The 21,064-nt window shown below is 43.3% G+C and overlaps 3 protein-coding genes across 3 annotated transcripts in view; 1 reads left to right on the top strand and 2 right to left on the bottom strand.

Annotated features, from left to right (window-relative positions):
- Positions 1-2,125: 2,125 nt before the first annotated feature.
- T265_03827 (hypothetical protein) lies at positions 2,126-5,089 on the bottom strand (the record flags this gene model as incomplete). Its single annotated transcript, XM_009168398.1, has 3 exons — positions 2,126-2,231; positions 2,646-2,774; positions 4,956-5,089. 3 exons carry the CDS (start codon positions 5,087-5,089, stop codon positions 2,126-2,128), a joined length of 369 nt encoding a protein of 122 aa, XP_009166662.1.
- A 137-nt stretch (positions 5,090-5,226) lies between these two features.
- Positions 5,227-19,384, bottom strand: T265_03826 (hypothetical protein; the record flags this gene model as incomplete). The annotated part of the gene is made up of 9 exons (XM_009168397.1): positions 5,227-5,543; positions 6,238-6,307; positions 9,399-9,540; positions 9,946-10,061; positions 10,426-10,607; positions 13,621-13,775; positions 15,063-15,152; positions 16,012-16,378; positions 19,266-19,384. 9 exons carry the CDS (start codon positions 19,382-19,384, stop codon positions 5,369-5,371), a joined length of 1,416 nt encoding a protein of 471 aa, XP_009166661.1.
- The window catches only part of T265_03825 (hypothetical protein), a gene marked incomplete at both ends in the record, with an annotated part of 13,368 nt that continues 8,475 nt past the window's right edge, over positions 16,172-21,064 (top strand). The window contains one exon of the mRNA XM_009168396.1: positions 16,172-16,385. Coding sequence (XP_009166660.1) covers positions 16,172-16,385 — 214 coding nt within the window. The remainder of the gene's footprint in view (positions 16,386-21,064) is intronic.

The raw sequence follows: 21,064 nt of genomic DNA, 5'->3' as shown, positions 1-21,064 counted from the left end.
CTTCAAAAAGACATAATTCTTCTACAGCGAATATATCATCGAGCCACGAAGCCGGTAACTGGATTGCAAAATAAACCATACGAAGACAGGATTGCCAGTCTCAACCTATTTGACTTCTACTATCGGCGCATCAGGGGAGACCTTATTCTAACATATAATATACTGAAGACACCTAACCATCCGCTGGAAGATCTTTTTGTCCGACGTCGACCACGAACGGGCAGGAGGCATGACTTTTCGTTCGCGGTACCTCACTCGAGGGTGAACTGTCGACGGAACGTTTTTGCGGTCCGTGTATGTTTCATTTGGAACTTCCTACCTCCCAATGTTGTACATTCGCCGAGTTTAACCATTTTCAAGAACAATTTAGATGCATATCTTATGTCCAAACCGAATCTGGAACTGTTTAACTCCATGTGATACTCATGTGATACGCATATTTTCGCGTCCCTTTGTATATATACGTTCACCCTATGGTCGTTGTAAAGTCAACTGCTTTTTAGACCATTAAACCTTGAATTACCTTGAAGTGAATCACCACACCACAACGTCTGATTGAGTTTAACTCAATAGACCACAGATGAGTACCAGAAGAATTAACGATTTTAGGTTCGTATTTCCTGTATCAGGATGAATTCCGCATAACTCAATCTCCATACATAAAATACTGAACCTAGAGTTGATAGTAGTGAAACTCAAATTGTAATTAGCAACTAAATACTCCCATCCGATGCTGTATATCAACCGTCCACAAGAAAAGTTAATTTAATTAAACCCAAAATATGCCTTCTGAGCACTTTCACCGATATGGCTTTCTAGAACAAGGTGAAAATTCCAGAATTTATCCCAGGACTTTCCACTCCTGTCTTCTATAATCCTTTTACCATGCCGCCATACCAATACTCACGTCATCTCATTCCAGTGCCCTACAACAAAATGATCCAATCAGATGCGCTTTGCCACTGTCACCAAACGGACTAAGCTGTAGTGGGCTCTGGGGCATTTTTGGTTGTTGATACTCTGAGGAACAGCTTGCGTAAAATTTAGCACTACAGTCTAACAATGGTGAGCCTTTTGGAAAACGAAGTTCGCCTGTCGGATCAGTGTGACGGAACCGTTCATAAACAGTTTATGACCGAACGGCGTTTATTGTCTTGTGTTTCATGATGGGACATCCGAGTACTACAAAAATAAACAAGTGTACGAGAAGACATTCGCCTGAGTGGTGCTTCAGATTAGTACACGCTGATGTGAGGTTGGTTAGGATCTTTTAGTTCTACACTTAATAGGGAAATCTACTTGCTCTATATGGTTATGAGACTTGTAAAATTCACGTTTATACCGCTTATCTGACACGGCCCCCCTCTTGACCAGGCTCAAAGAGGGCGAAGATTGATTGAAGTTGCCCTGATCAGACTGATATGAATCCAAAATCTATCGGATCGTACAAAATCTCTTAATAAGACTCAGAAAACTTTCACCGGTCCATTCAAACTGCAAGCACACCAGAAACACTTCAAGTTTATCTTGATTGAGTGTGCAGTACAACCAGTACAACCTTTGGCACGCGGGTCCCTTAACTGACTACAGAAGGCTTAGAAACCAATCACCAAGCTCGACGAACACATCAACGGGCATCTGACTAGCAACCAGTAAATGAATCAGAGTCCCAATATTCCAACGGTGTCAGGCAAACATACCTGGAAATAATAGCACTGTGGACCTGAGACTTACCTAAGCCCATCCATGGCTGAATTTAGGTCCTGCATTCTTTGTCGCTCACGGCGATTTATTGTAAGGCGAAGGTCTTGGACTTCCCGTTCAGTAACGTCGATATCTTCTGAGCCCGTTCTATGTACATCCTGGTTCTGCACGAGCATGCGTTTTCGCCTACGTTGCTTCATAACTTTGGCTAGGAGACGGTGATTAGGCTGATTTGGCGACCTGTTGCAAACTGCATCGTTTTGGTTGGAAGGTGTTTGGTCTCTCGTGTCGGCGCTAGATTCAGTAGAATACGGACTTGCCACGTACAACATATCAAAAAGCACACGGGAGTTTTCATTGTCCGCTTTTATTTGCTCGCAGGATTAGACGGAAGCTAGGTCAGTAGCCAATCAGGTTTCCGCTAGTTTGGTTCATTTCTCTGATTGGTTGCGGTCGGATAGGGAGCTGCATAAGGCACGCCCATTAGATTATTCGTTAGCTCGTGGGAAGGGGGTGTACACAACATCCTGAAAACAAGTCAGTCAGTTGTATCAAACTGGGCTTACACAACTTCCACGTTATTTCTAGAGTGATCGGGCAGTTAGCGTTTTGAGTTAACTTGAACTATGCCTTTCGGAGTCCTTGTCTGAAGTACGTTTTCCGAGTGATGAGATTTATAAACGGCAACAACTCACACATTACAATTTAATACCAGAAGAGCTTGTCTGCAGAGGTAAGAGAATTAGGGATGACAAAAGACAGACAACAGGTTCGCCAATTTTCTGTAAGCCTGGATGCATCATAGATATACTACAAACGAGTACAAGTGAAATAATGACCGTCATTTGAGGCAAGAGCTTTCGCAAAACAACTTTCCCATGGTGTTCTGTCCGGATACAATGTCTGAACTTGTTTGGCGAATGGCTAGGCACATGGCTTACGTGACGCGGTCGCACCTGAATTCACGAAACCGGATGCGGCTAACTGTGAAACTTGTGGATTTAAGAAGTCTTTTCCCACCCGAAGCAAGGCTTAAATTTGGGACGAAGAAACGATCATGACAAGGAAGTCTGGCAGACAGACGGGCGCTAGTTTTCTGGCATCATTTTGTCGGGTGAGGTATAAATTGTCAATCTAGGCAAGCTCTGACGCATTCCTTCTCAGATGGTCCTATATGATTTCATGCATTGAAATTGTAGCCTTGAATCATTACCAGTACGATATAAGGAAGGAATAAAATCCAATCTCCTGTCGGAGGCTATATATGGCCGCTTATTCGACCAAATAAGACAAAACTTGGTAGGTAACTCTGTCCTTTTTGTATGGTCAAAAAATAATTTGTTGATCTTACAGTGTAAATGCACTGAGCGATAACTAGCGAACCTTTAGTTTATGTCTGCTTGACAAGCCTGATTTACAATCCCAGAAACACTACTTGAGTAAAATTGTGATGAACTAGACAATGCGAAAAATATGTACTTTAGGCTGCTGAGAGACGCGAACAAATTCGCTGAAGTATACGTAAAAACTAATTGTTTGCTCGAATGTTAATCCAGCGGGCCATATAAACCCCAGTATTCCATATGCTTTTTTGGACTTAGTATTCCTGACTCATTAATCTGAGTGACCACTCATAAACGCAGCTGTCTATGATGACAGCGTTCACGAGATACAGGCGTTTCGAATGTTGAACACTTGCTGCTGCTCCGGCAAACCGACTGCAAATAAAATGTCCAGAGTAGCTAATTCGGTATTTTCTTTTCTCATATGGTGTATCCCAAGTAGAAAACCCTCGCCAAGAACATGGAATAAATTGACGGATGGGAGGTGAACCTGTAAGATTCCCGACTCCATCAGACACATTTCCACATTGGCTGGTATAGAGGACGGAAGAAAACATACCGGGTAACCTGTAGAAAAACAATTACCTGATCTAACCAGACACCCCTAGTGTGTCGTTGCCGAACCCACGTGTGCTATAAAACCCATCATTGGTATCCCAAAACGACAGATGGAACTATTACAAGCAATTTACTTTGCAGATCGGTCATTGATGCTAAAGTCAACTGGTGGCGACTAGAGTACGCGTGAACAAAAGCCCTCGGGGTTCACGAATCCAGAATGGGTGTAGTCAGTGTGCACCAAGGCGTGAAAACAACAGAGACGAGAAATCGGGACGGGTTTTTGACCGAATACTTCCAATAGATTAATTAAATCCCTTATGTTGGTCGCCGCTGGGTGCAGATACATTAGAGATACATCTGTTCGAAGATAGAGGAACATGTGGTATTACATTGAAAACACGCCTTGCATAAATTGTTGTGTTTGGGGCTGCTGGAAGAAAGCCAATGAGAAGACGAGACGAAAATAGGAGGGGTGGGGGAAGAGTGGTCTTCAAAACCAAACCCACTGAGACAATGGATCCGATTTCTTTCAAGCTGTCGTGTTTGATTTTTCAGGTGACTTCTGCCTTGATACTGGACTTTACATGTGTAAATTTCAAGCGGTGATCAAACGGAATATATGGCTCAAAGGCTGTTGCAAACTTTGTTCGGATGAGTGAATAGTGACAGTACAATCTATTACAATCCATGAACAACACAAATTGTTTTACACTGATTGGAGAAACCAATCAGTCAAGTTTAATCAGAGACGTTGAGACATTCATTCTTCCTAGTCTCAACAGGAACTGAAGCGTGACATGGAGATAACATGAGGCTTGGTCTGGTCCAGAGGACGATGAATGCTTGATCCTAAGAAAGTCTGAAATACACAAAGTGGTGCGCGACGATGAGAAATAAGTATCCCCCTCCGGGAAACCGTACCCCAAATAGAAGAAAAATTGCGCAATGAGTGTAGGAACTTCAACCAACCAACCAACAGTAACAGCTCAGGTGCAGAATTTTCCAATACGTTTATCCTATCAGTTAGGGAGAATTTCCGTTCATGACGTACCAGAAGAATCGACATATTAGATGTTTTTGGCTGCCGGATAAAACGCCATCAACATGACTCCAGACTCTTTCTCAATGAACATGTGAATTGTCAAGATCGCATGTAATTTCCATTGATCGGCCATCAGGCAAACTTGTACTGCTGATACCTTTAGATAAGGGGAGTACCCATATACGTTAATGCCAAGTTCCACAGAAAGTGGACAGCGAGTCACGCATTAAACGTTGCACACAAAAGGCCTAAATGCGTCCGCACGTGACGGGTTGTGTAGTCGGTGGTTTGGTGAAGTAAAATACCGGGATTGGTGAGCAACCGAATGCTTGTGGAGTAAAATCAATCCATAGGGGACTACATCAGTTTTGGGGGGTAAATTGGACGCTGAATCAGCATAATAACTCAACCAGTTGAACGCAATGAACATAAATACCATGAAATCAAATGGATGCTTTGGGAATTTGAGATGATTGGATCGGCCTTAACGACTATGACACCTGCTCATTAATTTTTGCATGCAAATGATGAATTGGTAGAAAAACCACGAGTGAAGCCATGAGGTGAAATTAATTCCCCACAGTTACCACAAGACCGATGCAAGTCACAAATTCTGGTTATGGAAAAAATTTAAAAGGTAGCCTTGTTCATGTTTTCTTGACGGAGCATGCTACCGATGAAAATACATGTACAGGTGATTCGAACATGCTGAGAAAATTCAATTGTTAGTTTCCAAATATTTAGCCCAGGGGCTGTCCGGAGAGACTTCGGGAGGAACGATCCATGTGGCTGGAAGCTGGCTATCCTCTTCCGACTTTTCAGATATCGAAGATTCGATGTCTGATTGTGTTTTATCTCCAGCGTCTGGGACGAGATAGGCATCCCAAGCAAACCTAAAACAGAACACATACGAAATATGATACGCAGTGATTAAATTTGTCCTTAATTACAATAATAGATAAAGGAACATACAACTCCAGAATATTGAATGAAACCGTATCTCGAAAGAGAGTCAACCGCAGCGTATCGCAACGGGATCTGATGGCATAGCCAGGCATCTCTCGTAACCTCAACTTTTGGAGGTCAAAGTATATCAGGAACAGAAAAAGTGGTTCAGGTGGGACCTCAGCGCGGTCGTCAGTATATCGCACCGTAGCATGTGTGATTCACCAGAAATAAAGCCTTTTTGGATTGTACCGCCAGCAAAATTAGTGGTTGGCTCCTCGCCGCATTTAAATTATGAAAACAATTACTTTTCGACTCAAGATGAACCAAATTAGTTGAAAAAAACAGCTCGGTTAGCGAGATCTTGCATTGGACTACACGCATCAACAGCATTCTTGACCACATCAGCATGGCGAAGGGGGACAAGGTAGCAACTATTTTCCGTCAACATCACTAACATGATGGGTGAGGCCTACGAGTGTGTATGCACAGCAACGCGCGCGAATGTTATGCGTAAAATGAAGAAAGTCGAGAAACAAATCAGCCATATGGGTTGTTTTAATTCACGTGAAATTCTCACCCAACAGCCCTGCGACTTGTATGCAAAGTTAAGCAAAAGGAAATCGCACAACACATACTTACCGGATCCGTAGAAAATCCGTGAAATCGAAATCGGCTTGATGGTAAAAGCGTTTACACTTCCATGGTAGCTCTAGGGAAGAAAGCTCAAGTTAATGAGCAAACAAATTGCACGATAACCCAATGTTCACCCGATAAAATTAATTATTTCACATTTGGCAGCATTGCAACCGATCGCAGAAAATTAACAGGAAGCTAACGCTATGTGTTGACAGGTAGTAGAGCTGAGTGGGAACAAATCAAATATGCGAGATGCGCAATCGCGAGGCATAGCACACAAGCAATTGAAAGCGACCAGCCGCAAGCACACACGCTCTCAATTGTGGGGACAAGTACTTGACCTAAGGTGAGAGCATACTGCTTACGTGGATTCATAGAATTAGCACGCAAAGTGAACTGACTGGATTTTTTTGATGGTGACAGCATTTGAATGCCTTTGAAAATTACGTCCCCTAAAAAGTATGCTCCATTTATGATTGCTCGGTCGTCCGTTAAAACATCATAAAAGGGGGATGAGTGTCATCAAATGGATTTTTAATGCAACAAGTGCTGGGATTCGAAGTATGAAACTATGAACGTGCTCTTTAACCGGCGCACTAGAGTGAGTGGATAGAAATCATGATTAGTCTGTTTCTTTAAGGATAGTGAAAGAGGAAAAGAGGAAGCCGAGCTACTATGAGTTTAGCAAAGTCAGAGCAAAAAAACTTTAAAAAGTATCCGGAAATCGACAGACAATTTGAAGCTATCCGACAGAATTTGTTTGTCCTCGAAAGCTCGTGCGTACGAATACCTTGTTTGGTAAAGTTGTTTTGTTCTGAGGCTTGAAGAAGGGCGTGCGCCGAAAGAGTGATATTCAGGTGCACGCGACCTAGATTTGGCCGTGGCTAAACTTTGCCGAGGTCCGGCTTTTTGTAAGGTGGCTGACGTATAGCATCCAAAACGGTTGGCGAATAACTCATCAAGCTGCATGTCGGTAACACAGCCAACGATAGTCTTGAAAAGGAGTCCGAAAAAGCACAATGGCCGTCCTTTTCAGTTAATGAGGTGCGTGGTTGATTGTATGAGCGCCGATCACTTGTAACCGACTAATTAGCCAAACGAAAGTGATTTTTGAAGAGGATGACGCATCAATCATATAGCTGGTAACGGCTTGGTGTATGAAGTAGAAAACAAACTCTTAATTTTACAAGATATTCGAAGCTAACTGTTTCCACCAAGCTTTACTTCACAACAAACAAATCCATTTCAACACGAATGACTTGATGCGCAGCAGGGGAGCACGACTTTTAAGATTTAAAGCACCAACCAGAAGATAAAATTCGGACTCATTTTGTCCTGCGCACTAGTTGCAGCTCGACATAGCTCAGGCGGGAACTTACTGACAAGAGGTCCGTGGTTCGAACCTAACCCAGACTGCTCCTGAGTATACTTCGGCAACCTGACAGTATCTCATCCCTCGTGTTTCCTTTGGATGACATCTCAGCTAGGCACAGAAAGGGTGCTACAGCAGAACCACTATTATTAATGGTTTATCTTAGTACACTAGTTGACTGTTTTCAGACAGCACGCGATGACGTCGACCATGTCAGCCAAGCGAGGAATTAGTATTGGTGGAGGTGAAGCAAACGTGGTGAACTGATGTGTTATTTCAGAAAGTGTATCCTTGCGATTAGGGCTTTATTCCTAATATAACTGAGCGCCTACAATCCGCGCAGTCAATATTCAGTGAGTGTGGAATGATATAATTCAGTGATGGGAGGAATCTTCTAGAATGAACTTGCAGGGTCTTGAGAATGAAAACAATGCTGAACAAAATTTCGTTGGTTTATTGTTCAAACAATAATTAGGACATCTCGCAAAGTTTTATGCCTTTGGTTTCCTAGAGTGGATCTCATTAATTACAAGTATTCGTCCCGAGCTATAATAAGCGAGACGTAAGTGCCAGACTGACTTCGTACCAAACTCGGAAGTGCGTTGCATAAATTCACACAAGGGTATGAAAAAGTGCATGATCAAAAGTAACGGGAGCTGCACGCCAAAAACATCCGGTCGCATAAAGTGCTGAATGAAAGATAATGGACAGAAGAATAAAACATCCATGGAGGGATTACTAGGACTTAGCGATATTGTTTGTCATTTCTGCTTGTAGTTGGAGGCGCAAAGGTTGTCGGATTTGTCAGACGGGATCCAGAAAAGGTAATAGTTGGAAACTATTTTTCACTGAGGAACACCGAATAAGTAATGCTGAGATAAGTCTAAATATTTTCAAAGAAAAGAACCTACAGTATCCCATTGACTGTACTATTCTAACCATTTATTTCCAATATTGGAGGAGCGCTTAGCGTAGGTTTGGAACGGTCTACGTAAGTCCAGATGAGAAACTGATAGCGAATAACTGTAACAGGAGTCTCTTCTATCGCTCCAGATGGATACCCGGGGATGGATGGTTTCGGTGATTCGAGACGCTGTATTCGAGCTACTGCCTTCAATACACGCATTAATAATATTGCGTGCCTATAACCAATGTAGAAATACGACTGGAGTTGCGCTACGGTATTCTGAACTTTCGCATTCAGCCCGCAGCTGTCCGCTTCCAATCGGTTGTTCTTCAAGAGAAAACGTGTGGCAACTGGAACAGTGTATGGCTGGTTCACGGACTATGAATGATGAAGATTACAAGCTTGGATAAGCTGTCAACTATTAGTAGTGTGTTAAATGGACCATTTTCTCCACCGGTCGGAAAGCAAAATCGGTAATCTCAGACTAGTCTTGCGAATGAATGATACCAAAACCCGACCGAACGCTGAAACAGTCCAGAGAACCAAGGAACTCGACCATGTCTCAGAGAGTTCTGCGTTGAAGAAAAGAGTGATTGATTGTGAGACTTCTGACCCTATTCCCTGTGTCTATACTCAGATAACTTGGATAACCTGTCAGTACCTCAACACTAAAGGTCTGGATGGTAGTTTTTCTCTCGAAATGATTTCACAGCTGAAATGGAAGAAACTGATTAGATAAAAAGGCATCCTGTTAGGTCGGGAGGCTAAAGCCAAGAGCGAGAAAGTAAAAGGATATCGACGGAAGACACAAGAAGATATCACTTCCAAGATCACGGCAAATTCAATAAGGGTACCCCAATCGAGAAAAACAGTCGAAAAACATACCGCGCTGTTCTAAGCCAGCACAAAACAGGAGGCGCTTTTTCCAGTCCAGTAAACCAGGAAAATGGTTACAGCAACTCTCATGACCACTTGTCGAGTCGACACCCGGTGGTTTCATAGGTTCGTTTGTTTTGGATACTGAAGGCTGAGAAATGGGAATCAAACGAAGAACATCGCTTTCTGTAACTGCTGTCCGCGTCAATCAATATAAACAGTCAGAAGCCTGAACCTTCATGTAAATAAACAAGGGCGCTAGTTGGTTCTGAGTGTCGAACGTTTTGGAAAGTACCCACTACTGAAGGCTTGAAATGTGGTCCTTTTTGTAACAAGTTTCCATGGAATTCAACAGTCTGGCTGTGTTTGGCATTCATCGTCATTAGAAAATAGCCCCTTTCACTTCGTAGAAACACTAAAACACCTTGTTTTTCGCTAAAGTCGACAGGGATAGGAGACGGGATACACTGAATACAGTCTGATCGTAGTATGTATGGCAGCGAAGAAACAACCACGGTCTTAAGCAGAAGAAAAAAGTTTATCTTTGGGCACTTACCATTTTCCGAATATCAATGGCGTTCTGAAGCATACTGACATGGGTCCTGATTGAAGTACGCAACTCCCCCAACTGAGCAGTGAAAGCCAAATCAAGTGCCTCAGGATAGAGCCCACCTTTAAACAGACAAGTCGAGAATTGTGTTGTAGTCTTTGTGGATTTCTGAAGTATACAACACCAGAAAGTGTCTGCAGTCACGATTCAAATATCCTAAATAAGTGCGGGTAAATGACAGTGCTGATCGGCGACTTGTGGCCAAGCGGTATGATGTTCAGCTACTGACCGGAAGGTTGCGGTTTCGAAACACTCTAGAAGCTCGTGGGATGCGTACTTTTAACAATTCTTAACAAAGATGAAAAAGCACGACGGCGCCTTTTGGTCGTTTAGCATAGACAGAATAAAATTGCATTGGAAATAGGGCTACAGAGGCGTGGCTTGTGGAGACTATGCGATCAATCTTGAGAGACACATACGACATACCTTGCTGACGAGCCTGATTTAACCGAGCAGCCCGTAGCCTTTGTAGTCCATCCAAAAGAGACAACAGCTCAGTACACTGAGTGACCGCATAGCTCAAACGAGGTGTGTGATGTTCAGGGCACTGTTTCGGTTGAGTGGGCGGACAGGATTCGGAACAGGGGCGTTCGGAATTTTTGGTTTCGCTGAAATCGCAGGGATGATTGTCATCCTTTAACATGTGACCGATTAAATCGTAGCATTTCAACACACTATTAGTGATAATAAACCAGAATGTAATCCGATGCTACTACAACCCTAGCACGCAGTGTGTCCAAGCAAAATATATCAACCTGAAAGACAAACGTTGAAGAGGAGTGGATTAACTGTGATTGGACTCAACGTTTTGACAGTATAAAAAACATTTTGAATTTTATTAACATGTTCTCAGGTAGATGCCAACACCATACTGGATTGCTCAAGTTCTTCGAGTACCAACAATGCTGGTATCTGCGTTATGCTACTTGGTGGCTAATTAAGAGACTAGTGAGAAATTCAAAACTAGCCTAAAAACTGGCAGAAGTGGGTAAGACTGTAGTCACTGAGTCAATCACTTCTGTGTCCGTCGCTCACACCTGTTCTTGATCAGAGCCTTCGGAAAAATACGGAGAGTTAGGAGAGGTGAGGTTTCGTGTTGCAAGTAAAGCCAATCTAGATTCGCATCTCCTTGGAGTTTCGTGAGATGCACACTGCTGTTGATTCTAAATAAGGATGAAAAAGCTAAAGAATGTTTCTCAGCTTTTCATCATCCCGATTAAACATAGGGAAAACCGGAGAACTGAAAAAGTGGGCACCACAAGCTGGTGGAACCACGAACAAGAGAAATATGGCTGCAGAAGAACTAGCTGAATCAGGGGTATTCGCAAGAATAAATAAGGGGACGGGAAGATTCCTATTCATGAACCGTAGGGCGAGTGAAACATATCTTGTTCTCCTCTACCATATAAATTGTGCCTACAGAATCTTTGAGAAACTGGAAACCAGTAGTCCGATTTCCAAACTTTCCTAAGACCCGGGTAGTCGGAAGGGAGATCCATTGGGGGACCCGTAATATGAAGGACATACTCACCACTCGGCTGTCTTCCCGGGTGAATATGCAAATGAGTTGTTTTGTAACATTTCTGTTTAACATACAGAACGAATCGCCAAATGAAGTTCAGATTCTTATTACAACATACAGGCAGTGCCGTAGGCTCCATAGACGTATGACCTACGTCCAAAGAAAGAAACTCACAACCATGAATGAGTACTATCGAAGTGAGTGGACGTGCGCCGGAAAATACCCAGAATGATGACATACATGAGAGGAATAGCATGGCTGTGATGAAGCAAGCTCATGTTACTCGCGGGGAGTGTGAAGTGTCAACCATCTTCGGCAGCCCGGGTGCCCGTGAGATGCCAAAGAATGAAACGATGGTACTTTCTCTCGAAAAAGCTACGCGAATCCGTTCATACCACAGAGATGGTTATATAAAGCGGGACGAATAGCATGACACTTGCGAGTGCCGTCGCATGGAGTGACCTTAGATATAGGGAGCTTTGTAATGAAATGGGGCGAGTTCTTCACTTAGCCCATGCGACGGATTAGTTATGAAGATTCAACTACAGTCCGTTGATGTGTTTTAGTGTTAATCCCGCGGAAAGCTGTAGAAAGTGAAACACACGAGAGACGAGGGTTGAGGATGAGAAATTGCGAAGCTCTGCTAGAACAAATAATAGTTTGAACTGAGTGTTCACTCAGGTGTCTTGGTATTGGTGAATGCCACATGGGCGCATGTTCTAACACCTTTTAAAGACTATTTATTCATGTGGGGAGCTCACTGTTAGAAGATGTTTGCAATTTGGTAACCTTAATTGTTTTCGGGTTAAGGGAGTATAACCGGGAAGATATACGCTTGCAAAAAGGGGATTGCACCGAACAACTGAGACAAAAATCCACTGGACTTCTAGTTGAGAGTTAGTTTCCAGCTCAATGTTTCCCTATCGAATTCTCATTCGAATGAGTTGCCACCTTTCACGCCCCTCTGTAAGTAACTCAATCGACTTATGTAAAAGTTTAGCTGAAAGGTAAAAAAAAATAGACGATTGTGCGAATATTGGATGAATAGTATTTGTCAGCTGTGGTGGTCTTTACAGGACTGACCATTCCAACTTTGATAATTCCCAAATTTTCACAGTCCATAGGAAGACATTAATGCCCGCCACACTTTTGAGGACGGGATCTGAAGATATACAACGGATAGGCGTGGTCAGGGCTCAATAGACCCTGCCTCCAAAACGGTCATGATACTATCGCACTACGGTGTGCGGACATATGTTCCCGTCGAATATATACGAGGTAAGGTTGGGTGGTATAATGAGGGCAAAACCAACACGCTTGACTGAAGTATTCATCTGCGTGCTTCCCAACAATAAATCAGTGTTAACTACTCTTTCCTACATTGCAGTCGAACTGTCATCTCTTTACACAATGGTTGCCCAAAAGTACACAACGCTCCTTTGCAGAAAATTGAGTGAGCCTTACTGGAAAATTGAAACAAACATCTATTGTTTTGTTCGCCACGGAAGAACCAAAAAACTTATAAGAATATGAGAAGCCGAATGGAAACAATCAGCTGATGCGCTAAACCAAGCAAATTTCATGTGAGCCGTTCACGCGATCACTGGAACTGACGAAAATAAGGTGGTGTGGACCATTGGCGACTTGTGTCACCTGACCAGCGAGTAGTGATGGAAGCGTTTTTAGTTTAAAGTGGGTGTAGGAACGACCGCTAGAACCGTACTGGATAATGGCTACGGGTGAGCGTATTATTTGAAACAAGTGCGCACGGAACTCATCTTCAGTTATGCATCCGGACCTAGCGTCCAAGCTGTGGAGACGGAGACGATGAGATCTTGACATAACTATCGATCACTTGAGTGGCAACAGTGGCCCGGACACTGCTGAGAAGGAGATATGTGATTTTACTACCTTATTGAACGTGGAACATCTGTGGATAAGTCGCTGGCCTGCAAACTACAGGATAATCTGTGTCGGCGCCAAAGCACACTAGCCAGAGCCGACACCACCAGGACAGAGCTAAGAAAAGAAGGCCACACACGGAACTCCTCTGAAAAATATAGCAATAACGCTATCGAGGCCTTCTCTAGATAAATTACTTTACGTGTGTTCCTGACGACTGATCTCGTAGTGAATCCGGTGAGCCATGTTCTTCAGAACGCAACCGCGTAACCGTTTCCGCGACAGCTGACCGACAGACAACGAACTCCTGCGCTGACTCAGACGCCATCCTTCTCCGGCGCTTCTGATTGCGCTAAAAAAACATACAATGAGGCCAGTGACATACATGCATCTGTCAGGAGTGCAGATAATAAGAATGTTTAATGGGCGGAAGAGACGTGGAAGGAAGCTACGGTAGAAACTTCACTCGTTAACATAAATTACCTTTATTTATAACTCGCTATGCTCTTAAGAATGTTCACTTACATAGCTGACAACTCTCCGCACATGATTACTTCCCCCTTGCTATCTACAGGTTAGTCGTGGGGTTTCCTACGAAATAAACTGGAGTTACAAGTTTCTTCTCACGACGGGTAATTATCATACGTTTGAGTGAAAAGTGGGCATCTGATCAAAACAGCCAACTGAAACACAACGATTCACAAGAGAGGCAGATAAGCAAATTTAATTATGGAGCCGGGTGGCTGAATAGACGGTTGTTCACTCGGTTCGTCAAATATAATCATTTACATAGTGTTTTGATTCGAGATTAAAACGCGATGCAAGCTCCAATGTCCACTGTGTACAATCTCTGGGTTGAAAATTCTTCTTCATTAGACCGTTGTAATGTGCTTCTTAGCAGGTGTTCATGTTGCGTTTTGGAAGTTAATCTCCACCCAGCGTCCGCGTGTCGTCAAACCTAATCTATACTTTCGGAGACTGTCGCCAAGCTCGTGTTAGATGTGTTTGTACCATTGTAATCCTAGCACCAGGTGTTCATCAGCTTCAGTTCAGACCAAGGTTGCTCAGAAACTATCAAATAATGGAAGTGTAGCAACGATACAGAGGAGGAATTGAAAACCATCTTCACCACGATTGATTTCGCAAGAGCTACACTAAAATATATTGTTCATTTCAGAGAGCACCGTGGTCTATTTATTACAGGATGGGATATTTTTGCAGCGGGCGAAAATGAAAGTGAAACTCTAAGGTATCATTAGAAAAAAAGTAGGTGGGAAAAGAACAAACTTTGCCATCACACTCAAATGAGTACTTCGAAAACGGATGAAAAGGGAATCAGCTGTCGGCTCTACTACTGTTTGCAATTACTCGTCACGTCCCCATTTATGTAATTTAATGTGGATTAAACTTTGACCGAAACCATCATAGATTCAAATTTGGTCATTCAGTTGCCCCCTAATTTTATTTCCCGAGTTTAGCGGTTACAGTAACCACAGAATCTGCGCTAGCATCACCTTCCCCATACCAACAAGTAATCAAACCATCCAATGAAGGGAAATCGTCATAGCTTAGATTTCCTTGAAGTTACACAATCATTCTCATTCAAGTTGAAACGCTCAGATAATCAGACACGACTTACGCGCTTCTTTCGGATATTGCGAAGCTTTAACTGAAGCTTCTCAATTGTGGCCGGATCGGAGCATTCTCGCTCAAGTTGAAAAAGTTCCTCCTGCAATAGTAAAATAATGCAGCATTGCACTAGCTTAAAGCGAACTTGTTTCATCCAAGCAACACTGGGTACCTAGACAAAAGATTAAACACAATCGTTTGACTGTCGCGCAGTTTCGAGTAGGCATTGTTATGGAGTATAATAAAAGCGCAAGGAAGTTATTGTACGGTTGCCCAAAATCTATGGAGAACGAATCAAATGTGGATCGAAACCACTGACGCGAGACACCTAGAATTGATAGAAATAGCAAAAAGAACGTGATTACAAACAGAACACATTGTGTGTGAAGTTTAAATAGCCAGCCAGTAACCTGAGCCGGATACGGCAAGCTGAACATCCGCGTTTACTCAATAGGATTATTCGACAATCGGACAAACTTCGCATAAACGATCCCGAACCACCGTCAGTGTTTACGGTGGGGTTAAGAAACATTTAGAGATACGTCAGGTTCCACACGAGGTTCATCCTACGAGTGGAACTTGAGACGAATGTCATATTGTCTTTTGTTTGGTCATGGCAGGCAAAACTAACTGGAAGATAAGAAGAGTCTGGGTTGTCAAAGTAATCAGCTGCACGATTGCGGTTGAGGAATGCGTGGTCCTCAGGGTCACATGACCGGCCCGCTGCGCCTGCGTCATGAGCCTCATTAGAAAAGAAAAGCAGTGGTCGGTCTTATAGTGATCATTATAGAAGACTGCAAAATGTTGGTTAGTAACTATAGGCAAGCGGAAACTAAGTAATGCACAACGGCTTTTCAAAGGAATTTCAAAAACGATAAGTTGATAGGTCAGTAGAAGGGGGAATGACGAGACACTGCTTACAAGATAGTGGTACGACTACATGTTACTGCTTAACTAACCTTGAGGTTTGGGTCCGAACCTGTTCGGAGTTCTTTCAAAAGACAATCCCAACGTTTCAGTTTCGATCGGAAATCGGGAATCTTTGGATTGGTTTGTTGAAGACGTCTTGCACGAATACGAGGTTCGTTCTCCGCCAGCCATTGAATCAACGACGTCTCAATGGGGTCCCCTAGCGGGGCTGGGGGCAAAGGTGGCGGCGGAGAGGAAGGCACGCCGGTAGGTGGTTGCGATGTGGGAAAGTTAAGAGGCATTGGAGGAACACACCACATACGCGGGACCACGTTGAACCGTGGCCCCATAGGTGGAGGTGGTACGGAGAATGGTCGAAAGGGTGGCCCAGGTTCACCATACATGAAGCCAAAGAAGCTGCACGGTAAGTTAAACAAGTACATTTTCAGCAGGTATATTGACGAGCTTGCATGCAAGTTCCAAAACACTACTCACTATGACGTCCACAGAGCAGAAAAACGTGCTACACCCACTGACCCTGAAATGTATATTCTAAGCTTTACATGCGCACGCATAAGTGACTCGTCATGAGTCTGTCAGAGTCATGGACATTATTAATAGGTGCTGATAAAGGAGACTTTAGAATTTATTCTGCATTTGGTTGAAAAACTACGAAATTTTCAGCTTGACGCTGTCCAACCATGAAATTCATAACAAAAATTTACTGAGCAACCAATACGCACACAGAACCCGCTTTGCTTAATGACCAACTCCCAAATACGACCTAGTTCATTTTCCATTCCCTACTGTGAGAATCATCTCCACGAACATCTATGAAATAGTTCGCAGTTCCTGCTACAAAACTCCGGTATATCTACGTACAGATACGTAGACAGATGAAAGGAACGTGATTAAATTGTTGCCTTGTTAATATGTGCAACCTCATAACGTCCGAAAGTGGTGATAATTCAAAGGGATTAATTTACCGAACAAAAAGCAATATATGCACCTCCCACCGTCAGATCATATGCGTCATTAGGATGGTAGTTACGGTGCGTACGTTACCAGATGCTCAATGTTTACGTTGATTAAGACAGAAGAAGAAAATATTGAAAGATCGAGTTGAACCTGAGTTGACCGGAGACCTGGTGTTTCAATAGAAATCTTGAAATGACTCGATATATAGGTAAGATATCCTAAGGGGTATGCAGCTCCTTGTACTTCTTAACTTGACATCAGTTTCTCCAAAATTCTATCGAGACACCCTGTCGAAATGTTAAGGCGTCTTTATTTCAAGAAGTTTGTCTTTCTTTACACTAGGTGCCTTGAACACTTCGATGTGGGTCAGCATTTCGACGGATTCTACCGAAGCGATTACCCGTCCTCCTTGCAGCCGGCTCCCACGCTATTCCACGTGACCTTTATGGTCACCAGAGAAGGTTACTGAGGGAACAGCTTGATCTGCTACGTAAGTTACATTGACCTTTTGCGACAGCTGATGGAGGAGGACGCACAATATCACTCGAGCTTGGCTGAAGATCCGATCACCTCTGACAGTTCAAAATCAAATTAAGAAGCATGAATACTCAATACACGGTACCATTTTCCATCTAGTAAGTTGAATCTATGAGGAAGGAAGGTTCTCACATTGGAATATAGACTGAAATTCCTTCGAATGAGCTAGGATGGGAGGTACTCAAAGTTGAATAGAACTTAGGTAGTTTGCATGGCACCCATCAGTGAGTATGTTTCCTAAATATCAACCTATTTATTGCTACCAACGTTGTGACAGAATTTACCTCTTTCTCGGGAGTCAGAGCAGACAGGTATTGTAAACCACAGCCCCATTTCAGTAAGTTAACAGAGAGCCCAGTATAGTCGTACACATCAGTAGTATTTCCAGAATGCGAGCATCATTAGAGATGAGCTACTTGCATTTGTGCAGTTTTACGTTAGATGAAAACAATCAAGTTTGGCGGATTAGTTATTCCTGATAAAGATGGACGATCAGCTATACAGTGCTAGTTAAAGGGGGGAGAAATAGGAGATAAGTCGGAAGTGTATCAATTTTTAGTGAAAGTAGCGCCGGATTGCAATTGTTTGATGGATTCGGTTGATACGCGGAACCGGTAGATTACAAACAGTAAATTCGAAAACTAATGGATCGGAAAAAAATGAGCTCATAAAACGAGGAACAACAATAAATTGAGACGCAATGAAAATTTTCGATACCTAGTGAGCTGAAGACACGAAGCTCTAAAAAGGTGAAGATTGATAGCGGAAAGAAATTCTGTAGTCTAGCCGTCCGCAAAAAGAAGGGAGGAATGAATACCTGCTTGAAAACGAAAAAGACTGAAAACAGCATGACTGATGGGATGGTAAAATCAAACGAATGAAGACAGAACTCGTAAACTCTGAAGTACACCGATATGGTCGAAGCGGTGAAAAGACAGACATCTCATCTATGTGTAGGAAGCTGTAGGGTGCCGGTCGGCGACCGGTCATCAATATTCACGTTAAGTTAGGGGAGCGTCACCCCAAACCTCAATGTTTGGAGGATCTCAGCTTTGAAAAGCAGAGGGTGAAGGCGAGGTCGGAAAAGGGAGCCAGTTCTTTGGATTTCCCAAGCCGGTAATTTTGTGTGAACGGACCAGGAAAGGGCATTAGAGAAAGACACTCTAGGAAAGGAATGATAACTGAGTTGGGGAGCGATTACCATGGGGTAGCGACCGAGCAGAAATACGAAGAAAATTGGTTGTGTCCATGTTAAATCCTATCTCATTCTCTGATTCCCACCTTTAAGATCGACGGTGTCGGTGTCATGGCTGAGGTCCTCGCTATCACCACCTGGAATGACTCACTCCTGAAGCAGATGGGCTTCCTGAGTGACACAAAGTTCAAAGCCATCCATCGCCGGCCCTTCTTAGAAACTTTTTCGATTAGGGATTTGAAAACAGGAAATGTGTCACACCACGGAAAGCTATGAGTACTACTCCATCTACAGAGAACATCGTTTAAAAAAAACTTAACTTAGTCCACCGAAGTGTTTTGGATAATGCACTCCCTCCCAAAACAGAACACTTGTGGTCAGTCTCTTGGGGTAGTCGCTTCAAAGGTGAATAACTGCCTGTTGATTTACGCGTTCGCAACTAACAGTTCACTTGTTGCGTGAATCAACAATCAACCTACATACGACTAGATGCAGAAACCCTCGTCCAGTAGTCAGTGTTCTTGAACCACAGAGATGCTATTTATTTGTGAAAAGTGGGTGGTATCCTTCACAATCTGGCAAGTCCATACATACCGGTAATGACTGTGAGACCAAAACGAACGTTCGATGGCGCACCGTTTATCAGCTGCCGTTGACCTCAACTGATTAAAGAATCGAATCGACTCAAGCAGATTGCAACAACACAATACCATTGCGTGGGGTAAGACGCTGATTCACGTGACATCAAAATGGACTGCAAAATTACACTGCAGCGGGTAGAGCTTCGGGAAGCATAAAATCGATTTCACGGAAAGCTGGTCACACAGTAAGCTTCTTTACGTGCATAACTTACGGCAGCAGTTCCGACATTCCGGAAAGTAATTGGACAATGATGGGTAACTGAACAATAAATGGACCTGTGCCTTTATACAGAGTCCATAAGTTGGCTATTTCGAACTCGTACCATTGTAAGGTGGGGACCAGATGATGTCACTGAGGTGGAATGTGCGTCAGAAACAACATTGACCGTCTAAATCTTTCGAAACCTACCCATGCTAGTTGAACCGAAGATCCAAGAATTCATTGAAAATCTTCACAATGGGATCTCGAGGCAGCATGCGCCTTGCATGTTAGGCTGAAGATACCAATATTGAACCGGATAAGAGGAACTCCATCGAGTATCCAATCGCGATGATTTTATATGCCTGAGTCTAAAGATCTATCACGGTCAATCCTCGTAATGACCTAAATAACTGCACACAAGAAGCTTATCTCACGGAGGGACCCCTAAAATACGAAGACCAAAGATTTTACTACTTGGCATCTGACTTCTACACGGGGATGAGGGCGATTGGAGGAATCAAAACTTCTATATGCGACTTCACAAATCTGGTTGACTACTCCTGAGTTTGAAGTTGGTTCAACTGCACACGGTGAATAGCTGTGACGAGCTCGTGAACAGCGAATTTCCCTATACTGAAACCGTAAAGAGCGGATGGATCCAAACGATACGCATGCTTTCTATTCAGTTTTTATACAAACTTCCCTCAGTGAGCTTGCCGGCGAAAGTCTGTGACATCAAAAAGGATTTTATATCCCGGGATAAAATTGAGCCCCAATAACATTTAAACTATATCTTGAGAGGCAATGTATGTCCGTTCGTAGTTCTTTCGTAAGTGGCGGACGGCAGCTATGCCTTAATAGCTGCACACAAACGTCCATCTCTGCTCTCATACGCACAGTCACATTCCAGCCTTCTACTGACTGTCAGGTGTTGTCACCCAACCACTGGTTCGGACAACGCAACGGTTGATAGACCCTTTCCCACAGACGCACAACCATTCAGTCTAATTGTGGGCTACGGAGTTAGTTTCCGTGCACGATAGCCCATTCATGTTACAGTTCCTCATCTTTGAGGGTAGCCACTCCGGGAGGGAACGAAGATCGCTTGGTAACACTCAATTTAGCCGTAAATGCGTTCCTGACAAATGAAAAATCGACATGGAGGCAAACTGACCATGCACTGTGTGCTGCAATGCATAGCACACACGTTTTGCCCACATATGCTACACAACGGGCATATTTCGACAGTGCTCTTATCCTATGCATGGGCCACATTTGTTTCTCCTTGAGTAAGTTTTCATATCAAAACCGGTCTATAGTGAAGACACTCTACGGTCGCCTCCCATTTAGCAAGCCACATGTTCCTCGTATGCAGTAATGTTGGAGCTCAAAGGCACATTGGTAGGAATTTCTTCCGATTGTCTTAATCAGATAGTGTACTTGCTCTTTGACCGCCTACAGAAACTTTCAAGAACCCTTTCTTAAGTGACTTTCCTACCACACTCAATGGAAGATGTTCGGGGGGGGGGGGGGGGGGGAGGAGTGCGGAG

Source organism: Opisthorchis viverrini, assembly GCF_000715545.1.
Source record: "Opisthorchis viverrini unplaced genomic scaffold opera_v5_56, whole genome shotgun sequence".
NCBI lineage: Eukaryota > Metazoa > Platyhelminthes > Trematoda > Opisthorchiida > Opisthorchiidae > Opisthorchis > Opisthorchis viverrini.
This window is presented reverse-complemented; position numbering and strand designations above follow the sequence as displayed.